Below are 25,806 nucleotides of genomic sequence, written 5' to 3'. Positions count from 1 at the left end.
TTAAGTACATAACAATAAAACACACAAACACTGTTGTTAAACTAAGAAATATAATTTATTGCATAAAAATTATATTTAGTTACAGGTAAAAGGCTAGATGCTCATTTACAATTGATACTTTACACAGATAAAATAATGTCACTGAATCCATTTTTTTTTTTGTAAAAATGTCAGACTTTTTGAAGAAAAGGCAAAATTTTTCTCTTTGATGGGAGCAAGGTAGAGTCAAGTCCAGCCCCAGCATAAATTATCCAGCGCTATGGCCAAAGATCCAACAGATACTTAAGAAATCTGGACAAATAAACACTGTCATCTACAGCTAGCCAGTCTCTGTAACAAGATTTGAGGCAAGAAAATAGTCCTGCCATGTTCAGCGATCCAAGGTGCTGAACTGGTCCAGTTCAGATATTTCGTCATGGGCAAAAACCTGCAGGTCACGAGTTCATGACAACATTTATTGTAGCCACTGCACCAGACATTCTGTTTCTCCTGCATGTGCTTTTTCTGTAGTCACTTCCAATTCATCTGATCCAGATGGAGAGTTCCCACGCAGACTACCACCACCAAAACTGTGTACAAAATCATAACCCTGTCAATGCCCTAATCTGAAAAAATAGAATTACTCTTCCGGGAAACAAAAGAAGTCAAAATGTTTCGCTTTCTTTTCTTTTGTACTTGCATAGCACTTACAAAGAGAGATGACAGATCACAAGTGTGTGCACATGTACGCGCACACCCACCTGCCCACACATACCCACTCACGCACAGACACACTCGTGCACAGACACTTATGTTTTGAGTTCATTCACACAAAACAGTGACATGACTCACTGCTGAAGAGGAGGGATACTGCCTGTGTTTTGGTTTCAAAGATATGAACACTTTTCCTATTTCGTCTTTTTTTTTTTTTTTTTTCTTTTTTTGCTTCGAGGGACAAAATAACTCAATGACACAAAGAACTTAAGTGATGACAGCGTTACAGATGACAGCACTTCAATTCCTGTAACAGTAAGTGACAGAACAATATTGATAATGCAGATAGCTTGAAGACCCTGACCACAAAGCAGGTGGCTTAGTAAAACGGTTAACAACATGTTATCAAATTGAGAAAAGGGAGACAATGATTTCAGGAGATGGATAGATGGGCAGAGAATAGAATTATGAAATATAATGCAGTTAGTGTTGAGGTAAATTTTATGGTCCCTTGCTGCCTAGTTGATTCAAAGCAAGGCTAATGTATTCTGCAATATTTCTCTCTGAACAGTGGGAACTGCCTCAGTTACATCAAACCAAAATGCCTATGAAATACAGTGGACAGTATATTCATCAGGACATTTGACCATCTCTAATCATACAGTATTTTTTTTTTTACATTTTGAATAGATACACAATATTAAAAATACCAACAAAACATTTTGTTATTCACAACTGAGAAATCCGTTGTGCACCTAATGCTCCCATTTGGCCTGCTCTATTAAATCAAAAATAATACACAGCAGCTCAGTAGACTAAACAAGCACAAATGATAAAACAGGTTCTATATGATCGTAACAGCAATGACAATGAAAAAACAAAAATCCACAAATATGGATAATAACTTAAAGAGCGTTCCCCAAAGGAAACTTTTAAGGGATGACCAGAAATCTCTCCTGCAGTTTTCTCAGCAGATTGGAGGAGTGTGGCAGAGCGATAGAGGAATGCAAGGAGAGATGAAAGAGAAACACCCCTGTGAGTCAGAATGATATGCCAAGGCTTTGAGGCATTTGTTGGTACAATATAAAGAGTCGGTCTAGTTATCCGCCAATTCTGAAACAAACTTCACAATTCAACCTCCTACCATGAAGAAGAGGCAGTTTTTTCCCAGCTCAAAACAATATCCTCAAGCCCCTTAAACACTGAGGGGTTGGTCCTCGTGTGATTTGCAGATTCCTGAAGCACTTACGCAAAAATATCTATTTTATCTGAATCGGGGCCAATTAATGACCGGTTTGTCCATGCAAGTGTCGGAGTGTTTCCATAGCCTGAGGAAGTTGCAGACAGGTTGGTGCTGCCTGTCATTCAATGTACACACGGAATGACAATGCAGAAAACAAAAGCCCCTGCCGTGAGGTGAGATGGTGTTAAATCATGCACTTTCATGCTTCTACTCAAACCTAGGTGATCCCGTGTTAGCTGTTGTGCCTTTGTGTGAGTGTGTGTGTTTTAGGGTGCTGAATACATTGATTTCTTGTTTGCCCCAAAGCTATTGTTTATATACAAGAATAGTTACACATTTTCAAGACTGTCTACGCCACACATTTTACACCTCCGTAGCTTCAAATTGGTTTCCCATCTTGTAGATGCAAAATTGCTTTGGAGGACTCAAGATGAATCAGATTATCAGTAATCATAGGACCGTGCATGTGAATGGGTCGTGGCGGATACGTAGCTACAGTGGCTGATCAGGGGCAATTGAAAAGATGAGGCAGAGGTAATACAGTACATGTGAAGGAACCAAAACGCACTGTGGGCTTATAACGCGTGCCAGGGTGTGCATATTCAGGCAGGTATTTTCATCTCGGCGGTGCAAACAAATGTTTTGCTTGCTCTCTTGTTCCTTGACCAATCAACATTCCCCATCAGTTGTCATGACAACTAGCACCTCACTTTTGCCCATCTCTTCCAATGCGGTCGCCAGAGAGACTAGGTCTGCGTCACCTTGGTGACAAGCTTCCCATAAGTCCAGTAGGACACCTGTGGGGCTGGGCTTTGTTGCAAAGTAGTTCAAGTACCTGAAGAGAAGAAAGAGTTATAAGAACAAAGGGAAATGAAATTACAAGCTTTTCTAAGTACTTAACACTGTATGTTGCAAATATTGCTGATAATCCTTGACATTATCGATGCCAAACTAACTGTAGGGTTAGCTGGTGAGCAACATGAAATATTATGTGAAATTTTTAAATGTACAACAAATACTTAGCTGGATTAGAATTCTGAATTTAAGAATGATTGGTCACGTTTGCCAGATGTTAATCAATATAGCTATCAATAATATAGCTACGACATAACGACAATTTTCAGTTGTTTGTCTAGATGTCTGAGCCCTTTTTAAATCATAATCCCAAATGTCTAATTTCACACTGCGTTCTAAATGTTCTCTTGGCTCGACAGTAGAAACTAACAACCCTAGAATCAGCGCTGGACTCTACAAGCATGTACAAGCTTCCTTTTACACATTAACACGTGAGGCAGATCTGACCTGTCAAAGCCCAGACTGCGTGCTAGTAGTCTCCAGTCACACCCTCGAGCGCTCGGTGCATCCAAACTAGCACAGATTTTCTGGCGGATGGAGTCAGGCAAGCGAAAGGCATAGGGTCCCACTTGAGATGAAGGCAGGCATGTGCCTCCTGCAGGGAGGGGCGAATGCGGTGGTAGAGTCTGGATTGACAGAGAGGAGGAGGAAAGACAAACTTTGTTTTTTTTTTTTGTTTTGTTTTTTGGCATAACTGTGTTGTTTTTATAGCAGTATTAGTGGTGTCTGCACAGGCTTACTTTAGCTTTCATCATTACCTCCTGAATGTCTGTGTGCAGCTGAAATATCTGCCCTTCTCCTTCCACCTGCCGTACACAGATCTTACAGGTGAGCTGTGACACAGCGAGGCTGCCTCTCTCCAAGCTGAAGGTGCAGTGCAGGGGTCTCTGACTGCCGCTCCAAATGTGATAGAACGGGATCTCCTACCGCACACATAGGGAAATGGTAAAGAGAAGAATTGGATAAGCGGTATCCACACTGTGATTAAAGTGTCTTTGTTGTGAACATCACTATCAGGAATTAAGCAGAACCGAGTTTTCATTCAGGGAGAACGCAGCATGCTTCATTTTGCTACTGAGGATTTCCACCAACTGGGTGTTTTTCATGTGTCACAGCACAACTTAGTACTCGACTGCGCTGTCCATAAATTAGGACCACTATCAGATTTCCTGTTTGTTTATTCAGAAAGAGTTCAGATTGCAATCTTGGTGTTGCTGCCAAGGGAATGCAGCAGAGTTTTGATATTTGCAACAGCAATGAATAGTTTAAAGTTCACTAGCTGTAGTGGGTGAGAAAATAGATATTTTACTGAAGTGGAATCAAGAATTTGTCAGTTTGTAGCTTCTCCTTATAAGACACTGCTTTTTAGTTTAAGCGTTACAGACAAATTGCCAATACCTTCATACATTTTGTAAGACTGCCCACTTTCTTCAGTTCTCATCAGATCAAATCAGAAAACAGAGCAACATATAAGAACCATACACAGGAGCAGGCTGTGTTATCTCACCTGGTACTTGGCCAGCAGTTTGCTTCTCCAGTGAGTGTGAGGGATGTCATGAATGGACAGGCGCAGGTTGTGGTAGCTGTCTTTGAAGAGCAGAGGTTTGGGATCCTCCAGCAGAACTCCACCTAGACTCCTCTCCAAATCTAGCACCTCCTAAACACAGTCGGAGAGAGATCGAGTTTAGAAACATGCTTATTTATTTATTTTATCAGCTTTAGTATGGGTTTATAATTCGGACACATTTTCGAACATATTTTCTGAAATGCTTAATTAAAATGTGTTGTGCATTTTTTTTTATTCGGTGTCTCCAAAATTAAATGTGTGAGAACTAAAAGTCTGAAAGCTGTTTGAACTTCAGCAGCCAGAAATCATGTAATGTGATGCCAGTAAACTGCACACAGCACGCTCATGTTTACTACCCCGGCTGGTCTGTGAACACTTTATACAAAAGGGATTAAGTGAGAGAAAATATTGTGGGGGAGTCCAACTTCCCCGAATGGAGTGCTCACTTGCGTTTTCACAGGGCGTCTGTGTTGTGCTGTGCTATTTTTATATCATTTCTAGTGGGACAGGAAGATTCAATATGTGCAAAATGTAATTTGAAAAGGAAGGGTGGATCAGCAGGGTCAGTTAAGATGGGATGGTACTCGTCTATTGCCCGGAACCACTGTGGAAATAAGCTATATTAGCTTTTAATGTTATTATACTGTGACATGCTTAAATTTAACAACACCATGTTTGTGTTGTTTTCTATTTCTACAGTTTTATTTTATTTCATGTTATGCTTTTTTTAATTTTACGTGTTGTGATCTTTTGCAGGTATTAAAACACTTCTTTTGTGTTGGTGTTCTCCAGCATTTTGGTTAATGTAGGTGAAGAGTTGCATAAAAACACACAATCAGCACCTTAAATGCATGTGGGGTGTCGTGGATGCAATATATTCGGAGGCTGTAGTCCAGAGAGAGGCAGGGTGCTCGGGGGGCGAATAGAGCCAGCTGCAGGCGTTTGCAGGCAGGCTGTGGAGGGCAGGACTGGCCCACCAAGCCATACGTTCCTAGCTGCTCCATGAGAACATGACAACACTCCTCCTCTAGCTGCAGGTAGCATGGGGATGACAAGGTTTCTTCGCCTACTGTCAACACCTCCTGGAAAAAAGAAAAAGATTGAAGGGGTGTTCAGTGATGCCAGATCAACCAGAGAGATATCTGCAATCTGATACCAGTTTTAAGCTGTCTGACCTCCCATGCCCCCTGGTGTGTCTGTGACTTCAGTGTGAGGGTCCAGTCAGGTGTAGGTGTGTCTAGCTGGGCACAGTGAGGCAAAGTGAGGACCACAGGGCGATTCAGCAGCATACCAGACGGGCCACAGCTCACCACAGGACTCAGTACAGTCTGACTTCCCTCAGAGGGTAGCCTGTAAATATCACACACAGAGTACACTGGCCTTTTGGAACAGTTGCCAAAACATATATGTAAAACAGCATCATTGCCACAAGATTGTTTAGAGCATACTGGTACCGACTTATTTGAGGCACACTAAATTTTCAAATTCAAAATATTTCAAATGAACCCACTGCAATTTTTGCGTGAAAGTTTGGACAAGTTGATAATTGTCTTTTTATACTCAGGAAAAGCGACAAGTAAAGCGAAGCTGAACCGAAGGGGTGAGCTTTGCATGGGAACATTTCCAATCAAGCTGAGAATTACTTCTATCCTGTTTTATGGCTGTAAAGGTGATGAGTGAAACAGAGAAATAAAGATCACAGGGAACTTACGTAGTTTTATCCCACTTGTTGATAATGAGGTACATCTCGTAAAACTTCCCCTGGGGGATTGTGCCAGGAGGGACCAGCAGACTGACGCCTAGACAGAGGATGTCATTAATTATTTTGCCTTAGTACCTGAATATCTTATTACTTCATACATGGAGCAATCACATTTTCACATGTGTGCATGAAAAGAAAGTTAAGAGTGACAGGATTTGCTATTACCTGTGTTGGGGATGGTGAGGCGTCCTCCCAGGTTACCCAGTGTGGCACTAGTGCTAAGGCCAGGCTCTCTGGACAGGGTGTGGCTGTGGTACTCTCGTTCTCTACCTATAGTACCCACTGACTTCAGGCTAAGGATCTCACCATTACCTGAGCCCATGTCAGCAGGGAGCTCCAGGGAGGAAAGAGTGGAGGAGTTATATACCTTGATTTTAAGACTGGGCAGTGGGTCCAGCAGGGGAGAGGTGGTCATGGGGATTTTGTGGGGGCTGTCATTAACCCCATGCTGCAGGGAAAAGAGTGGTGTGCGGAACGCTCCTGCAGTGGCTGTTAAATCTGGAGGAGCTGAGGGATGCAAAGGGTGAGGGTTATCTGTGGACACAGGAAAAAAAAAAGAGGAGCTGTTCTCTTATCACCAGAAATGACAGGCAGGGCTGAGAGTGCTAAAAATGACACGAGTGAAATGGATTAATGTTGCTAATTAATATTTGCTGAAAAGAACAAGAGAAGCGATACCATGACAAATGCTTCAAATGTAAAAAAAAAAAAAAAAAAAAAAAAAAAGTAACGCAGTAAAGAATGGAGAACTGGCTAAGTGAGTGGAGATAATGTATGAAGAGATTTAATTTGTGGGCTGTTATAAATAGCAGTGTGATAAAGAAATGAAATGTGAAGAAGTGCTTCAATGGAGATGAAGGAAAAGAAGAAAAGTTAACACAAAAGAGGAAATTGTCTGTGACTATGTACTAAATGGTGTCCATGTGAATGTATGCATTTATGTACGTATGTACTGCATGTATGTGTGAACTCACCCTGTCTGGGAGGCTTATAGTTGCCAGGGTGGAAGGCGGCAGTGAGAGCAGAAGATGAATCTGTGATGTCTCCGTGGAGATGGCGGCATCTGCGACGATATGCAAGCACTCCCACGCACAGCACCAGTATCACACACAGCAACAGGGCCCCTACGAGGCCAGCGTAGACTGCTACACCCATACCTGGGACTACGGCTGAAAGAGGGACAGAAGGACAGACATTTAAGACATCATAAGAACACATAATGTTGAAAACATACAAGGAAAGCACAAAAGGAGGAAAACATACATAAATAGATAGTTTCAGATTTACTACTGGACTTATCCATTCTAACAGAAAGTAGCATAAATTAGTTATTGTCTACATTAGTACTGATACGGTTAGTAGATTGATTAGTCAATAACCAAAATATTAACATCAACTTTCACAATTATTTTGTTTATTTCTATTTCTATTTAGTTTTTCTTTTTTTTTTATATTATTGCACACTCTGTATCTGTGGGATTTGGAGTGTTCATCAGACACAACAAGAGGACATCACCTTGGGCTCTGGAAAACAGCAATAGCCTTTTTTTCTAGCGTATTTATCCTAATATTGACATTTTTACTACATTACTAATGGAAAACCTAATCCCCAAATTAATCAGTGGACCCATACTGGGCTTAAAAACGTCCGGGATCAATGTGATTTCAGAGGAATACAATGGGGGACGGTCCTTGTTCTGTGTAAAATGATTCTAAAGTTCAGCTGAAGCTAAAGGGGTTTGTTAGTGCTTAATTCCCTCTTTGTATTCATTTCACACTATTACAGCTCAGCAAGGAAACACTGGCAGGGAAACAAAAAGAGGTAATTAAGCTTATAAAAGACTGTACGTTTAGAAAATATCAAGAAAAACACAGATTTAATGTGGCAGCTTGGATATGGCATCATCATATGAATTATTAGTATAGGCTCCAACACGATTACATGGGCCACATTAAATACCACTGGCCTTAACTTCACCTGTTCCCTGCCGGGCTCTCTAACTTTTATCCTGCTGGGTGATTGGTTGTGACTGGCCAGCAGGCCCACCACAGCCTTCTTAGCCCAGACTTGCCGAGCCAGACTCAACCCAGACACGTGAGCTCAGTCACACCATAGCGGTAAAGAGGAGACAAGAAGTGAGGTTGGCGGGAGACAAAGAAGAGTAAAAAGAAGAAGGAGTCGACAGGCTGGAGGAATGGAAGTGGGGAGCAGCAGAGGAGAGGCAATTTGGCAAAAGGGATGGAAGGAGTTAGATAAGGTTGTGATTTGTTGAGAGGACAGAGGGATTATAAGTGTGGTGAGGAGTAGAGAGGAGATAAGGATAGTTGTGCATGAGGAAAAGGCCCATGTTAAAAGAGAGTGGGGAAGAAGCAAGAGGAAACCACAGACACTACTGTACAGAGCAGCAGTGAGAGTAGCAGATAGGGTGGAGGAGAGGAAAGCCTTAGGCAGACGGGCTGGCAGAGGAGAGCTCCCGAGCTCACGTGGCGAGATGGAACCAAATCCGACAGCCGTCCGCACTTATTACCAAAAACAGAACAATTGTGAATTAGGTGCATTACTGTGTCTGCTCTCCCCTGAGCCTATGTCGCATTGAGCTAAAGGAATTATCATCACTTCAAATACAAACTAAATCACAGATTTACTGAAAGTCTGACGTTAATAAACTGTTTTTCTCCAGCAAGTGCTGTACTTCCACCCCATAGCCTATGGATCAAAGAGTCTCAGCTCAGATGCGTGTCATTTTGCGCCTTCCATACGTCTGTCAGGTTGGGATAGAGCCAGATGAGCCGCTTTTGGGATGTTTGTTAAACTAGACTAGCATTTATTATTAGGTTTCTTGTAAATATATGTATTTTTCAATCTAGAATCAAAGCAAGCTGTTAGGTTAATGATGCTAGTATGGAGCCAGTCCACGAACTTATGCTATGCTGAGTCAACATACAGGACAACATGGGACAACAACATTCGTAAGCAGGGTGGACAAGAAGGTGAGGTGAATCTTTACTGAAATAGATCAGAGACGACAACGTGTGAATGGACAGAGTTAACCCGAAAACACAGCATGCATTCAGCTCCGTGTGCTGACACAGACGTTAGGACTCCCAACATGTATGAGCACAGAGACGGACACGCACGCACAAACATCCAGTGCAAACATGATGAAGCAGTGCAAGATTGAAGTGATGGGAAGGTGAACTTACAATGGTCTGCATGTTCAATATAAATCTTTTTATCTGTTTGAACAGGAGAAAAACAAGAGAAGAAGAAAAGAAAAAAAAACACAACAACATAAAAATGGATGGACTAGTCATTATGCAAATGAAAGATACAATAACATAATATAAAGCAGAAACGAGAAAGTAAACAATGGCTCATCAATATGAAAATAGAAATGTAAACATAAAAGCCACACTGCAAGCAAGAAAACATCCTCTATCTCTAAAAAAATAATAACATCTGCTAGAAATGTGCAGCATTGTGGAATGAAGTTCAGCATAATTGTTTATATAATGTGCAAGAAAAAAAAGGAGAATAAAAGCCTATTAGGAATAGCTGTGAGATTATGATCTTTTGGATGAAGAGTGGCAAAGACAGTTCTGAAAATGAACAAGGATGCTTGTGTTGTGTGGCACATGAAGGTGACAATGGAGCTCTCTTTATACACCCCCACACCGTATGTTATCACCTCCATTCTCCTAAAAAAAAAAACAAACAAAAAAAAACATCTCCATCCTGACGGGAACAATCTTTTCCAAGATAACACCAATGTGAATCATCACTGAGAGGGTTGATGGGATGCTGAAACTTTCTTTTGGGATTGTGTCACACTGTACTACATCTCAAACCAACTAACCATTCTCCCCCAAGCATCATCACAACACAGAAGTGGTCTCTGCGACTTTCCCATTCATCTAGCAGCAATTAGGATCTACCGGGACGCCGCGAGGATGACGGTTTGTGGTGTCTCAAAGCATTTCACATTTATGACTAGGATATTTAGCTCATCCTCAGAGAGATTAGCAGTGAATAAGGCAGTAGTGTGACCTTCTATTGTTTTTTTTCTAAAGCATGTGAGGAATGCAAGGAGCTGTAATGTCAGCAGGACACATTTTAATGTGCTGGGGATATAAAAAAGTCAGTCAGTAGCCTCTAGTTTGCCAAGTGACACATATACAGAACTTCCACAGCACAGTGCTTCCCATCTTCCCCCTCTGTCAGAGCCTCTAAAGTGAATATTTTCCTGACGTCCTCTTGAGAATGCTCAGCTCTGTATAGCCAAATCAGACAGTGTATTTGTCTAATCTGGCTGCTGCATTGAAGCCTGTGTATGTCATGTGTGTGTGTGTGTGTGTGTGTGTGACAGAGTTGAAGCACAGTGCTGCTATGAGTGTGCATATGATCCCCCAGTTGCACACGCATTTATGAGTTCTGCCTGCATGCTGGAGCGTGTTGGTTTGTGTCTTGTGCGCGTATGTGTTTTTAAGTGTGCACTTGAATGTTTCTCACTGCCTCTGTAGATGCACGTCTCTAAGATTCTAATGCGCTGTCAGCTGGATTCCTCCCAGCTCATCACGGGCTGCACATTGGGTGTCAGTGTGAGTCTGACTCACTCTCATATGCTCTTCCCTGTGCTAATTTTTCGACTTGGCCATGTCATGCTCGCGTCCCACTCCGTGCACTCCCTCCATCTGTGCTTTCAGATGTGGATCACTTGTCTTCTGTCTTTGTGAACCTAAATTTCACCTCATAAAACATCTGTCTGAGATTTAGCCGTTTTTTCCGTTCATCTCTCTCCATGCTATCTCTTTGTATTCTCAACGTGCTGCAACTGCTAAACACCTTAGGAATACAGTACTACACAAAATAGCTTTGAAACGAAATATGCCACATAAAACTGAACTATGATCAAGACCAACAGCAGCACTCTTCTTTTGGATTCTAGACAGTTGAACCTTTTGCATTGGTGAACAAAACTCAACATGCTGACCTGTATTTAGGATCAACTGAAGAATTAAGAAAATATATGAGCCAAATATTTGCCCTCCTTTGACATTTAACAACCACCGCAGTTCAAATAAATCGATCTGGTGACTTACTTCGTGCACACAGCCCCTCAGTGCAGTTTTTGCTCTCCATCATGCTGCCGCTGCAGTGCTTTCCTCCATTCCTGGGTGGGGGAGCTTGGCATTCGCGACTGCGCCAGTGGGTGCACTCTGTCCCACAGGCAGACCACTTTGCCCACTCTGTCCAACCTCCATCCACTGGAAAGAGACAGCACAACTTTGACTAATTTTACAGCTAATCAACAGCTACACCTATAAACTTATAACTGCAAGTAGGAGGGAATTGCGAAATTCGAATATAAAAATGTGGCATAATGCAAAATGCATTCTGTGGTTTGTATGGTATGTGGCAGTAAATTGTAACACTGTGTTCCTGATGTAGATGACTTTTCATGATGACTTTTCATGATGAAATCAAAGTAGCTTCTTGACCAAATGCTGTTATGTCACAGTTGGCTGGAGTTGCTTTGAGTTTCGAGGGGTCTGTTTTTTTTATTTTATTACTTCCCACAAAATAGAAAGAGATAAAATTTTGGGAAATTTGCTGATATTCCAGTGTGTAACTACATTGTCTGTAAATGTTGTAAATAATGCACTTGAGTATGTCATCTTCACCTGGGCACAGTGTGGTGCAGGTCACTCTCTGGAAGGGTGGGCCCTCACAGAATGCTCCTCCATTCAGAGGGGCAGGATTGGTGCAGCTGCGTGTTCGTCGCTGCCAACCCCGCCCGCACTGAGCATTACACTCTGACCATTCAGTCCAAGAAGACCAACCTCCACTCACTGACAGAGAGACACACACAGATGGGCAATGTGAGTGAGACTGGCATTAAATTCTCAGGTCAACTTAAACAGCAATAAGAATGTAGATGCTGAAAATATCCATGCAGCTCTGTCACATCAATATACACTGATGAGTGATAGTAAGCATGCAAATAATCTTATTTTAAAAGGTTTATGTTTTAGTAATAAAACGATCATGGTTTCCAGTGTGCAGTCATTCTATTTATTATGTTATATTTCTTATAAAGACAGATATTTGCATTTAGATGAAGAGTTGATAAAACATCAACTTTCTCATTTGCAAATCACCTATTATCACTCAACATAGTGCATTACTAAACAAGTTCGAGCAAGAACACATGGATGATTTTGATGAGCCCAAAAGAAAGGTAAAAGCACAGGTGTTACCAAAAACAATGAGAGTGGCAGTGCTGCTGCGTCTTTTGGCCACCACGTTACGAGCCACACAGGTGTAGTTTGCCGTGTCTGAGAGTCTGGCCTGTTTGATGATCAGATCATGATCAATAGTGATGAGGAAATTGGAGTCCTGTGATGGATCTATGACATCCTCATTCTTCAGCCAGTCCACCTAGAGAGCAGCAGGAATACGCAAATACACACCGGTAAAGTTAAAATGGCGTTGTTGAATTCAGTTTATAAAATTCTCACACTCTTTGTTAGGTGTATTTTCCATTACAGATTCCTCTCAATCTTTTGGCAGATACTTCTTAACATAAATCATTGTCTAAATCAGCAGGTGTGTATGCATAAACATGAGTCTGCACACCACACGCAGACCCATTCAGCAAACTCTATAAACCTGTGGAATATTATGTCATCACAACAGACATCGGTGCTACATGTGGTATTGATCCAACACTGTCAATATTGAACCATTCTTGGTTTAATCAGGAAAAATATAATTTGTCAAAAGTAACTTTAATTTTTAAAAAATCCTCATTAAAATACAATAGTAAACAAAATAATTAGAATTACCGCATTGCGGTTGTTTGCCTCTATTACCCCAGATGTAATAAAATTCCTTTCCTTTTCTTTTTTTTTCAGATATAGCATTAAAAGGGACAGGACATGCATGAAGTCATTTCATGCACATATCGATTTACAAGAATTTGATGAAGTGAGGTCACTATCACCTTGACTTTTGACCTTTAGCCACCAAAAAAACTGATCAGTTCATCATTGAGCCCATTTGGACATTTGAACCAAATTTGAAGGAGTGTTCCTTAGATATTGTGTTACTGTGGGTGGCTGTACGGACGGACATGTGGACAAGCTAGAAACATAATGCATTCAGCACCGGGTATGTGCAGAGGCACAATTAATATTAGTTATAAAACACATTGTGAAACATTCAGTTAAATGCTCTCCAGTGATAACATAAAAATTATGCTTTGATATGATGCACTTTTTATGTCACATAATAACCGTGTTAGTAAGCCACTAAAAAGAACAATACAGCTTGGCAGAACATAAATATTTACTTAGTAATAAAGGTCTACATTTTCTTAATGTTCTGTTTTTTAATATATATTGTTATATTGCTGTTTTATGAGAGAAATAAAACTATTTGATGTATTGTCATACAGTTAGAGCAGCATAGTGTGTAAACATGACACAAAGTGGATTTAAGCACAGTCTTTTTTGCTTTGTTGCTTAAATAACTCAGGATTTAATTTCAGATCATTATATGTTTTAGGGTGGGTTTTTTTTGATAGTGCCACAAAACTGGGCAGATGTAAATCTCTCCAACTTTAGAGGCTCACCCTTTCCACTACAGTCTTTACAACCAGACTGTGGTGCATACATTTGTATGACTGCCTACTGATTAACTAGACATCAGTGTTGTCGCCATAAATTCTTTCAAAGCTTGCAATACATGGAAAACTATAAGTTTAGTTTTACTATTTAATCAAAGATGATGAAAGACCAACAAATGAACTATCCAGTTATGAGAGTGGGGTGAGGAGGGAGAGATCTACCTCAGCAGCAGGCATGCCCTCCGGGGGACGACACTGCAGCAGCACCTCCTGCTCGAGTCTCACCTCCCGCCCCAGTGGCTCCTGCTCAAAGTTCTTTCTCAGGTCTACAGGGGGCGACACAGATGTGTTCAGCAGTTAGTGAAGGCGGCCTCGTGACAGCGGCGTTACACACTGTTTATCTCAGTGATACACACAGTACAAATGCAGCTGAAGCAAATCCCCCAAAATTCCTGTCATATTTCTTTCTTCATACCCTCATAAACATGCACATTGTCAATCACACTACGCCAGACATTACCATGGGGTCTAAGATGGAATGCTACAGCAAATTTATTTGCATATATACTTATGCTGACACATTTGACAAGCAAAAATCTGAAACCTTTGCCCTTCTGCTGTCTTTCTTCCCATTTGAACGTTCTGTTTTTATTCCTCCTCTGTCTCTTGTATAAGCACACATACACACACACAGCCTTGATACTGACATGCAATGCGAACATAGGCACGGTTGCTCTTGGTGGTGCCAGCCGAGCTCCAGGCTACACACTGGCACCAGTAGTCCTCCAGCCCAAACAGCTCCTCCACCTGGGTCCTTGACACTGAGATGTCCACCTCCCTTACCACCAGACCTGTGCAGAGAAAGAGAGGGAGAGGGAGATTAGTGAGGCATATTTTCACAGTGCATATAAATAATGTGTTGGCTGCAGGCCAAAGCACTTAATGTGCACATAAAACCCTATAGGAGCTAATGGATTATGTAGTTGAAAATGATGTTTGTAATTGAGTATGATGTTTATGTCTGTGAAATACAAGGTGACATTACTATGTGTGTATAGAGCTGTATTTACAGTACACCTCTCTGGGTGTGTACGACCTGTGATCTGGTCCAGGCTCTCTCTGGTGACGTGATCGTTCTGATTGACCCATTCTCCGTTACATTTGAAGTATATCTGCGTGGCTGGTGAAGCCCGACACCGTAGCTGCACCGGTCGGTTCTTTACAATGAAAGCGTCCTCTGGTTCCAGCAGGAATTCAGGGAGAGGTTCTGCCGGGGCTGATGGGAAGGAGTCGGGGAGGACCTCCGCCTCACTGTAGTCGCTGCTTTCTGAAAAACCCGCAACAGACAAGTGGTTAGGATGACTGTCATTTAATAGAAAGGCCTGAGTTGACTGCCTGCTAGCATTGCGATGGCTACTCTGTGACTCATCCTGCACTCTGACCAGCCTGCTGAAGAGGTTGGAAATAAATAAAATGACAAATTTATCCCTTGGGGATCAATAAGCCATGACATACCTGGAAGGAGTGTGTGTGTGTGCGTGTGTGTGAGTGAGATGGCTTGTCTTGGTTGTCCCAATCCACCTTTAGGGCATGTGTGAATGAACCTGTCAGCAGGGTTTTACTGTATACATTAAGGTCGCCCTGTTAGTGTATTTTAGGAAGAAGTTTAAGGTGCTGACACTTTTCACTGTAAATGAAGGGGCACAGTGACATTTTCGCCTGCCGACTGCCACTAATCTGGTCAATGCAGGCTTCCTGCTCTGGTCTTCCTGGAAAAGTCCATGCCTCTCAGGTGGGGAGAAGAGCCGCTGACCTTCCACAGACAGGTCCTGTTGATCTCACATTATCCCCTGACATTTTCGATGTGACATATGCCCCCTGGCAATGCTGCCATGAGCTTCTCCTGGCAGGAAGGGCATTGTGTTTCTGACCTCTTTGCTCTCACTGGTTATTCGAATAAAGACGGGTAGGCACCCGAGAGTGTATCAATGCACCAATTTTACTGGCTACTACATCCTTTCACAAGAGAATATAGATTTAGGTGTCTGTATTTATAACTGTATTATAATTTCAAGCACATTTGCTGTACAGGAAGTAAAGCTCTTTAAGGCAAATCTGTGTTTATGTCTATGTAAATAAAACTGACTTGAGTTGACAGTTCCTGAGTTTTATAATGATGTATAATGATATAATGACATGAACCATCGAACACATCACATCACTAATCGTTAATCTTTTTTCCAGCTGCTAGTACTGGCACTGGACTATGTGTCAGTCAGACTTTTCTGTTTACAAGACTGCAGGGCTGCAGACTATGATGCAAGCTCAACCCTTGCCACAGCTCATGTCTACCCATCAACTAGATGGCATGCTTGTGCACTTGATGAGCAAAACACTGATGCACAGGCAAACTAGAGAAGACCTTGTGACATAACACTTGGAAATAATTGAACTGTAGTGCACTGTCATGAAGAATAACCTCAAATATATAAATGTACCACATATCAAAAATATATGTAGAACACACAACCACGCTGCAAGAAATCTTTCCTCTTTTTAAATCGTGTCTTTACATCATCTGCTTTCAAACTTTTACCATCAGTTTCTAACTTCATCTTTCTATGAAATTGATGTTTGATCTGCACTTTCTACCCTTGACATAGACACACACACACACACACACACACACACACACACAAACATGAAGGAAGTTGGAGAGAAAGATGTGGCAGGATGAGAACCAATGCCAGCAGTGATTCAGTGGATTAAAGAGGCTGTACCATCTTCAGGTATTTAGATGGTACAATCTTGACCCAAATCCCCTCCACCATGAATGTAACCTGGACAAGAGAAGCTAAAACAGCACTGCTCACTGCTCCTGGCAGTACTGTGGCCACAGGACAAGAGGGCAAAACCTGTTTCAGGCCCAAACATCTGAGCAAATGTGGAGATCTTCTTGCTAATCACATATACATGTATAGAGTAAATCATTTTTCATGCACTGATTTTGTTTCCTCTCCTGTTTAGATTCACTGGTTCATCATACTGGACATACCACACTCGAATTTCCAGGTGAATCTCAACTATAAAACATTTAACATCACAAAATTGCACTTAAATAATACATTTAGGAAACACATCGGGGATACAGGATTTTCTGTAATTAAATCTGAAGTCTTTCTAAACCTAATGCAACAATACTTGAAATGCCAGTCCTATGAGCTGTCTGATTACATTTGCTTACATGAATCCATGCATACACACTCGCACAAGATACACACAAACACACACCCATACTAGTTTCTGCTCCTTCGGCTCACTCCCTGGCAGGTATCCGCACTTAATGTCACTTATACACACTCAATTGAGCATGTACAGTGTTGTAAGTGGGTACCCATGCAGGTAAACACAAGCAAGTATAAATAATGAAAGTTAACACGTCTCAAAGTGATACGTAACCATGAAGATGAATCACGTTCATTGTCGTGCCACTCTCGCATTCCCCTCCTCTCTGTTTTTTTCTCTCCTCACATCCCCTTGCTCTCCTCTTACTAAGCTGTCGCCTCCAGTCTTTCATAGTTTGAATTCTCTGTCAATAACCAATTGTGTTGTCCCTCCCCGCTCCTCACCCCCACTCTTTCCCTTTGTCCGGCATTGATCGCTCGGTGTTCAAACATCGGCTGAAAAACACAGCCTGTCACTCTTCAGGAGCGACGAGAGGGGGCACGGCGAGAGAAAGAGGAAGGCAGAAGAATGGCAGCAGAGACAGACAAACAGAGAGAGACGGTGGTTCAGACGGAGACAGAATGGGAGGAGAGCCCCGAGTATTTGGCTAAACCTAACTCTGCGTGTAGTGTGTGTGTGTGCGTGCGTGTGTGTGTTCTGGGGCCTGCACAGTTTAATTAAAACACTTTTAGATGACAGAGGTAGGAGACAGACAGACAGCTTCTTTCTCCTGTCTCTCTCTGGGATAATGGAGCTGGGGGTTTAAAGTGGAACCTGTGTTTTTGGCCCAGCATACAAACATCCATCAGTGCTCAGCAGCCGGCAATTTGTGTGGAATGGAGGAGCCTTAAAGAGAAGAACTCCTCGCCGTGCTGCACAGCAAGTCTTTTATTACCCTAATGACAGACAGCAGACAGCTAGAAAGCAAACACAGACTTCTGGGTATTCTTTTCTAGAGCACACAATCTCATATATATCCAGACACTAGATGACAACCTATGCTTAGACAGTACATTCTCACCCACTCTTATTCATGTATGCCAAATTCAAATAGGGTTGCTGCAGGAGTCCCCTGCTTTGGTGACTATGCGGTGGAGTGCAGAGTTTCAGTACAGTGTAAGCGAGAGTTGGAGTGACAGTGGTGGAGCAAGGCCACACTAGAAGACAGGACCGAGTGGGAGAGCGATTGAGGGGATGTGCCCAGAAGTGGAAGGATGGGAAGACGGGAGGGCTGGCCAAAGACAGGTCAAGGGACTCTCGTAGACAAGTGGAGAGGAGAGATATGATGGACACACACACACACACACACACACACACACACACACACACACACAGATAATACTGGACTGCTATAACGGTCAACGACAATGAATCACAACAATGTCTGTGTTCGTGTCAGCCTGACGGTGAAACCGTCTCTGTTGTTCTTTGTGTGTCTTTCTCCATCTTTTCTTGTCATTCTTCTGTGCGCACACACACACACACACACACACACACACACACACACACACACGGATGACTGTAATTTTCTCAGCCCTAACATCTCTAGCCAGAGCAGTCCAAAGCGTCTGTACTTTATCATTACCTTTACAGAGTTAGTCATTACTGTCCCCTCCAGTGGCCTCACTATCCACTCAGAAGTGAGGGAAACAAGAGTAAGAGAGAACAAAGCATGGAAAGAAGAGCACTTTGGTGCAGTGGAACAACAGAGAAACGCTGGATCAGGCTGTATTGGGACGGATCAGGAAACTTTTTTTAACCTTCTTAGTCATCCTATGAGGTCAAAAACAAACAACAGCACAGCGCCTGACCTACTCCCTTCCGCTTTTCTGTTTGGTGTCTTGACATGGGAACGCTTTTCTTCTTGCCCTCCCCTGACTCCCGTCCTTCCCTCATGCCTGCTAGATTCAAAGCACTTTGTGCAGCTTCAGTTGACTTCAAATGACATCCTGCAGTCTTAAACACAAACACACACACACATAGGGAAAGAACTATAGCCCACAGCTATTGAGTGTAACTGGTTTGCTGAGCCCACTAAAGACAAACATCTGTGGGGACAGACTGACAAGTATGACAACACTGTTGGCAACAGAAGAAACAAGGCCTAAAAAAGGAGTGATCAGCGGCCATTATGTAACATTGACTGACTGACCATATATCCATCATCCTCATCCAGTCTACCTCATTATCATCATTCTTGCAAGAAAGCCTCTAGGTAAAGCTGTGCGTGCCATTCACACAAAACACACACACACACACACTCAGAGGCAGGTCGAAAGAGACAGAGATGGATAGTTTCTCCTTGCTTTCCTTAAAAGGACAATTACATTGAGTGATTGATATTCAGACTGACCTCAAACAACGTGCTATAGGAGCAGAGAGACATAACCAGTAAGGAGGGAAACAAATTAAGTGCAGAAAGGACCGTGAGGACTGGAAAAATCAAGTGTTTAGATTTAGACATTTGAAGGAAAAACACTTAATGTGAGAGTGGGATAGTGTCTCTGTGTGTGTGTGTGTGAGTATGTGTTGGCACCGGGTAGGGCATGAGGCGACAAGAGTGCACGCTGGAGCGACACAGCATCACTTCTCACATCAACAATGGCAGACGGAGTGCGAGGCGTCATGCAGTTCAACCATCTGAGTGAACACACATGAACACATACTGGTGGAAAAACAATTGCAACATATAAGAAACCACTCTGAGAGCAGATGGGGGGGTAAACCTGTCACATAAAAGGAAATGCTATTACTTCATGCTATTTATTTCAATTCATTAGGGTGACTTGAAGGCAGGAAGCCCTGGATCTGTGTCCTTCTAAGAGGGACACAGATCAGCTCTGTCTGCAACATGTTGCCTTTAAAGCTCTTCTTTGGATATTCTGCTACTGCTGCACCACCAAAGATGTACACCTGCGGTTTCTCTACACGACTGTACATTCTGTGTCTTTGTACTCACCATGGTGCCTCTCTAACTAACAGACTTCTCTCTCACACAGGCAGGCACACATTCCTCTTCACCTTCTCCTTCATTGTTACTTACCTTCTTTTTTTTTGCCTGTAGCTCTTTAATATATTTTCCCTAACAAGCAAATTAGCCAAGCTTAGCACAAAAAACACCAGAAGAGGAAGTTGCCAGGTCGGCTCCAATAATAGAAAACTGTAACACTTACCAAAAATGTACATTAGCAAGTTAAACATTTAAGCAGTTTCCTTAAATAACCTGTACTTTGTTAATAAAACTCGATTTGCTTTATTGTTCACACAGGTGAAATCCTAGATTTAACAATACTAATTTCAGACACTTAACACATAAATGCTGATGTATGATTTCGTTAATAATAAAAAATAAGTTAAAGAGTCATGTTTGTTGGAGGAACTTGTGCGCTGCAACCTGTTAGAAGTTCATCATAGCGGTGGAAATGTCACACCTTTGATTGGTTCCGACATGTTAATGAGGACGCCTGCCGAGTGGCTATTTCTGCAGAGTGTGAAACCTCCCTTGATTCATCAAGATGCGAGCATGAGCCTGTAATTGAGTGTGCACGGAGCGTGTGCAAGCTAGTGGGTAAGAAAGACTGAAGCTGTGTGAGATGGAGGGACGTTACAGGATGCTGAAAAGCAGACTGGCAGAAGGGGGGGGGGGGGGGCCGAGCAGGTGATGGAGATGCAGTGTGACAGAAATGCTTCGCTTGTCCATCCAGCCTGTCTGGGTGGCAGGAGGAGAGAGAGCAAGCCTGAGGACATGTTATACAAACATACACACTCAGAAACACACACAGCAAATGCAGAATCTTGCAAGACCTCATTTACAGATCGGCTTGTAAACAGAGTATTATCCCACACTCCCAGCTGCAAGGTATTTTGCCGTATAACCCTCTAATTGTAAATGAAGTGTGACCTGCCTTTTTTCAAGGGACTCACCTTCTTTGTCTTTTTTTTTCCCATGAAGTCTTTGGTGTCATAATGACACTTAATCAACCCTGGTGAAGGGAATGCCAGAGGGGAAAGACACAAACACACACCCTCACACATATACACACACGTATCACCTAACTACATGGTTCTCGACAGTAAGAGAGCCCCGATGACAGAGTGAGAGAAATGTTTTTCTACTGATAACTGGGTGAATACGGGATAATTTTGTGGTTGTTCTTCATGGATCCCAAACTATATTCAAACTGTGCGCATAACAGGGAGGATGGGTGTGTTTATAACACACTTTGGATTATATTTACCCACTGTGTATGCAAAGGACAGCCTACTCTAAGTGAGATTCTGTGACTGTGTTTTTGAATGTGTGGGTGAGTGTGACTGCGAGAGTGGGAGCGCTAAGAGGATTTGCGCTTGTGTTGTAGCTGTGATCCCACTGCTGCAACTGGTGCATTTGAATAGACAGGGGGAGGTGGCTGAAAGTGGGCTCTGTCACAGCTAGGGGGCGCCACCCCCCACAGAGCTCATTAATCATAGCCCATCAAAAAGTGGCCCTGTGCTGTATGTGTGTGCCCCGATGACCACCTACTGCATGGGAACATAGACGTACACAAGCAGCACTATCAATCACTATGAGCGGTGGAGAGGGAGAGAGTGGAGAGGAGACAGGGAGAGAGAGGCGAAGAGGAAAGGAGGGAGGGAGAGGAGACAGAGTGGGTGAGACAATGTTGTTTTCCTATTATCCTCTCAAAATTACAGACCAATGTCACAACTATTACTTGGAGGTCAAACTCATGTTAGATTGAGACTCCTTCCTGTGTGCGTGTGTGAATGTGTAGACATAACTGCATGTTGAGTACAAGGCGCCACTGCTTGTCTGCTCCACCACTACACAGCTGCTTGATGAGAGTTGCGCAAATCTACCCAGAGTGGCTAGTTGCCATGGTGGGTATTCACAGGGAGCTAGCTCCTCTAGAGGCTTGAAGTCTACACAGCTATTAACTATGGTGTACACATGGCAACTACACACACATATTGTCTGCAGTCTGTCTCTGCCTTGCTCTTTCTCTTGCCACCCCACTTCCTCCATTTGGAAGTCTTGTTGAAAATCTGTCCTTCTCTGTCACTGACTGTCTTACTGTGACAGTGCATAGATGTGTGTGTGTGTGTGTGTGTGTGTGTGTGTGCATGCACACACACGTATAGTGAATAGGTGAGCAGTACAGTGGGATGAGTGTTTGGAAGCTGGGGCCGTTTAAATGGCAGTAATTACATGAGAAGATGAGCTGCATTCCTTCCTGAGGGCAGGCTGATTACAGGCCTCTCTTCTCTGGGCCCCTGTAATTACCCACTCTACTCTGCCCCCCCCTCCTCACCCCCATGCCTCACCCTCCATCCCAATGTACTTGTATTGGCTCTGCTCTGCCTCTGAGGGCTACAAGCAAGTTCAACCCCCTCCTCGTGTCCTCTGATCCACCTCTCTCCTAGCATTGCACCTCTTCTTCCCCTTGCCAGGTTACTCTTCTGTCCTCTCTCATTGCTCCTCAAACTGATTACTACTCACACACAGAAGTACACATACACTTAGGGAGTACTCAAAGGACAAACAGCAAACGTGGCATCATGGACACAGTGCACACTGCCTTAACTTTTTCTTAAGATACAAATACAATATGACACAAATAATTATTTATTTGTGAAATAAATCATGCTTCCTTTTTTGCATTTCCAGAAAAAGGGACCAGATCCAGCTTTATGCATATAAACATCAAAAGCCATGCTGCTAGGTTCTTAATGACTACTATTTCTACTCCTACTGCAGGCAAGCCTCTGTGTGTAGGTAGGGGGGTTGCTGTTAAATGCCAATCAGTCGTGATGGCCACTCCTTGGGACAAGACTTGACAGCTCCTGCCTTACAGGTAAATCCTTTCTCTCTCTCACCCCACTTTTTGTCACAAACACACACACAAGGGTAGGGTTGTGCAGATGACCTCACACATACAGTACACAAAAACCTCAACAAAACCAGTAAGTCCACCTCAGTCAGGGATTCCGGTAAGACTGGAGACACGCAGACAGTCAAATTACATGCCTTCCCCAAAACACCCTCAATTGTTGCACCAAACAACAGTCTGAGCCCTTGCTACCCTTTCATTTGTGTTGCAGCACATATTGGGTGTGGAACTAATTTACAGTTTCTCCATCAAAACTCTCACAATGTCAAGACACTTTGCTGCCTAAAAATTTCAGCTAATTTCTGAGATGTTGTTTTGCTGTACCCTCACATGACAATGTGTTAAGTCAAGAGGAAGACAACTTTGATTGTGAGAAAAGTCAGTAAAGGATGTCACAACATATGTGTTATTTATTATATAATATGACAACTCGGATCCCCAGAGACAGGAAGCCGGCCGGATCAAACTTCCTGTACAAATTACATCAGACACTCTGAGCAGGTGATAATGAAGAAAGAGGAGAGTGTTGGTAGGGGCTTAAAGAGCGGGAGAGAGATAGAGAACTAAAACATCACTGGGGTAAGAAGGATGGATTAAAAATGAAAAGTCTCGATCTCTTCGAGCGTTAGGAAGACAGAGAGCATGAGGAAGCGAGACCGAAATAGAGCTGGTCAGGGAGAGAAAGGACAAGAAAATGGGAGAGATGGAGTGGGTCAGCACAGGTAACCTAACTAATGTAAGGCAATGGTGGAGGGAGAAGAGGAGGAGGAGGCAGGAAAGAAGGAGATTAATGACAAGGCTGTAAGCTTTGCTGTAAGTGGGTTGCCATGTTATAGGGAAAAGAAGGAAAGAGAGAGGGTATGTAGTTGGAAAGAGCCAGGGAGAAAGCGAAACACAGAAGCACTCCCTGGGTGCAGATCAAGTGCAACTCTTGATTGGTGTGAACGTGTGTGAGTGTGCGCATGTACTTTGGGCATTGGCTATGGTTGCTGCGATTGCCAGCGCTATTAGAGATGCCTGCTGCTGTAATGTGTTGTGACAGGGGCTGATTCTTGTGACTAACTGCTTTGGCAGGAGGGCTGCTCTGTCATGCTAATGAACAGATGAGGAGATGAGCCGGATTGACAGCAAATCAACGGGCCACGCACATGACTTCTCCAACACTCACACGCACCCCCCCCACTCACAAGTAACTAGTTACCAAGTCAGTGTGAGAGAGGTGACAACATATTGACAAAGTGAGATGACCAGTAAAAAAAAAGAAAGACGCATGATCACGCCCCACACAAACACAGCGGGGTTGGCGTCACTCTGTTCCTTCATTGCGTCCCCTTGCATCAGAGAAATCCCTAGATATGTAGTACACAACAAGCAATATGCTGTAGGCTAGCATATGCGTGTGTGGATGAGAGGGGAAGATATGGCTTTTGAGCTTTGAAAATTTGGCAAATATTTACATGTACCATTCAATGTATGCTTGAAATGATGAAAGAATGTTCTGAAAACAGCTTGCAAAAAAATAAAGAGGGCTACACTGAGGATTGAAAAAAATAAAATGACATGTCCATCCATTATAAATGATTGCTTTGATGAGTTAACGAGGTTTGTCTGATAGTGGTAACAGGAACGACTCTGACTTTACTGAGATATTAAAAGAATGAGATAGAGAAATAGACGGACAGCAAAGCAAGACAGAAAGATAAAGAAGGAAGCGAAAGGATTAGGGCACTAATAGGCAGAAAATCCATGTTGGAGGAGATAGATGATGAGAGGTGATGTGGTGATAGCAGGGGAGGATGAATGGAGAGGCAGAAGATAGTGGTTAGATTCAATCTCCTCACCCTGCAGAACGTGGGGCAAAAGTAGCCCTGTGCAGAAGCTAATGGCTGTTTTATCCTTTTGATCTTTTTCCTTCACTCTCTTTATACCTCGCTTCATCATCTCCTCAAAATAAATTTTCGTCTACGCCACAACTCGGACACACTCACTGAAACCAGGTCAGAGGAGGGGAGGAAGAAATCGAACGCATTGTAAATGTGGATCTGCTCTGCAGCTTTGTTATCCTATTTCGATTTAAATCCATTAGTCTTTAAATTGTCAAAAACAGGGGTTCATTGTGAAGTTTTCTCACAGTTATTGTGGTACAGCAAGCAAGAAAAAAAAAAAAAACACTACACCCAGAGGAAGTCAAACTTCAGAAGGAAATGTGCAGTTCAAGATAGGAAGCGAAAAACACACCATGCTGTTTGACTGCCAGGTAATCTCAGTACAGTGCAGCTCCAAAACATAAAAGTAATAACTAAAGCACAAGCTTCCCACAGACTATCAGTTTAGACCAGGCCAACTTTTCCATATCTGGCAATCTCTGCTGCTAACAGATTGTGACACAGTGAGAACTGATAACTAAGCACTGCACAATGGGACTGGTAGCACCACCGCAAACCTATCCGTGACTTGGACGGTCTGTGTGCATCCCTGCTCTCCTCTAGAAATGTAAATCTTATTGTGTTTCAGGCCACAATATTGTTCTTTTTACCCCCGTGTGATGAGTCAGCTTTTGCGCATCAATCATTCATGAGGCTACGGTTCTTGCCTGATGTCAAAGTTTTTTCGCTGCTGTTCACTGTAGTTACGAGAACGAGTCCTTGACCCAGGGACAGGATGGGACTGGGCTGGAATGTAAAAGAGGACATCCCAGGGCCTGAGGCTGGGACCAGTATGACTGGACTGGCAGGAATGACTGTGATAGATAGCAGTGGTGAAGAGAGCATGACAAAATCCCCATGGCATACATACAAATAAAACAGGAGTCCACGGCTTGTGTGTAAGCTGGAAGAGGGAGCAATGGATGGATGGAGGGAAAGGCAGAGTGTCACCCACCAGATGCCCAGGGCCACCACAGACTGATGGTGACACTGAGTGGCCAGAGTGTGTGACGCTGTGAC

The 25,806-nt window shown here is 42.9% G+C and overlaps 1 protein-coding gene across 3 annotated transcripts in view; it reads right to left on the bottom strand.

The window, feature by feature from the left end:
* Positions 1 to 897: 897 nt before the first annotated feature.
* Positions 898 to 25,806, bottom strand: part of unc5b (unc-5 netrin receptor B) — a 41,797-nt gene continuing 16,888 nt past the window's right edge. Inside the window, exons 2-17 of one of the 3 annotated variants that reach the window (XM_026356400.1) lie at positions 14,845 to 15,075; positions 14,456 to 14,599; positions 13,971 to 14,074; positions 12,379 to 12,559; positions 11,803 to 11,970; positions 11,221 to 11,385; positions 9,325 to 9,357; positions 7,095 to 7,289; positions 6,286 to 6,654; positions 6,070 to 6,157; positions 5,534 to 5,708; positions 5,201 to 5,440; positions 4,299 to 4,448; positions 3,532 to 3,714; positions 3,239 to 3,417; positions 898 to 2,771 (exon numbers count right to left, since the gene is read on the bottom strand). In XM_026356400.1, the coding sequence (XP_026212185.1) occupies positions 2,606 to 2,771; positions 3,239 to 3,417; positions 3,532 to 3,714; positions 4,299 to 4,448; positions 5,201 to 5,440; positions 5,534 to 5,708; positions 6,070 to 6,157; positions 6,286 to 6,654; positions 7,095 to 7,289; positions 9,325 to 9,357; positions 11,221 to 11,385; positions 11,803 to 11,970; positions 12,379 to 12,559; positions 13,971 to 14,074; positions 14,456 to 14,599; positions 14,845 to 15,075 (2,771 nt within the window). In that variant the 3' untranslated portion in view covers positions 898 to 2,605. The remainder of the gene's footprint in view (positions 2,772 to 3,238; positions 3,418 to 3,531; positions 3,715 to 4,298; positions 4,449 to 5,200; positions 5,441 to 5,533; positions 5,709 to 6,069; positions 6,158 to 6,285; positions 6,655 to 7,094; positions 7,290 to 9,324; positions 9,358 to 11,220; positions 11,386 to 11,802; positions 11,971 to 12,378; positions 12,560 to 13,970; positions 14,075 to 14,455; positions 14,600 to 14,844; positions 15,076 to 25,806) is intronic. The other 2 variants (XM_026356401.1, XM_026356402.1) reach the window with 2 other exon arrangements.

This window comes from Anabas testudineus, chromosome 15 (assembly GCF_900324465.2).
Source record: "Anabas testudineus chromosome 15, fAnaTes1.2, whole genome shotgun sequence".
Taxonomy (NCBI): Eukaryota; Metazoa; Chordata; class Actinopteri; order Anabantiformes; family Anabantidae; genus Anabas; species Anabas testudineus.
The sequence above is the reverse complement of the archived record's forward strand: the minus strand, read 5'-3'. Positions and strand labels throughout refer to the sequence as shown.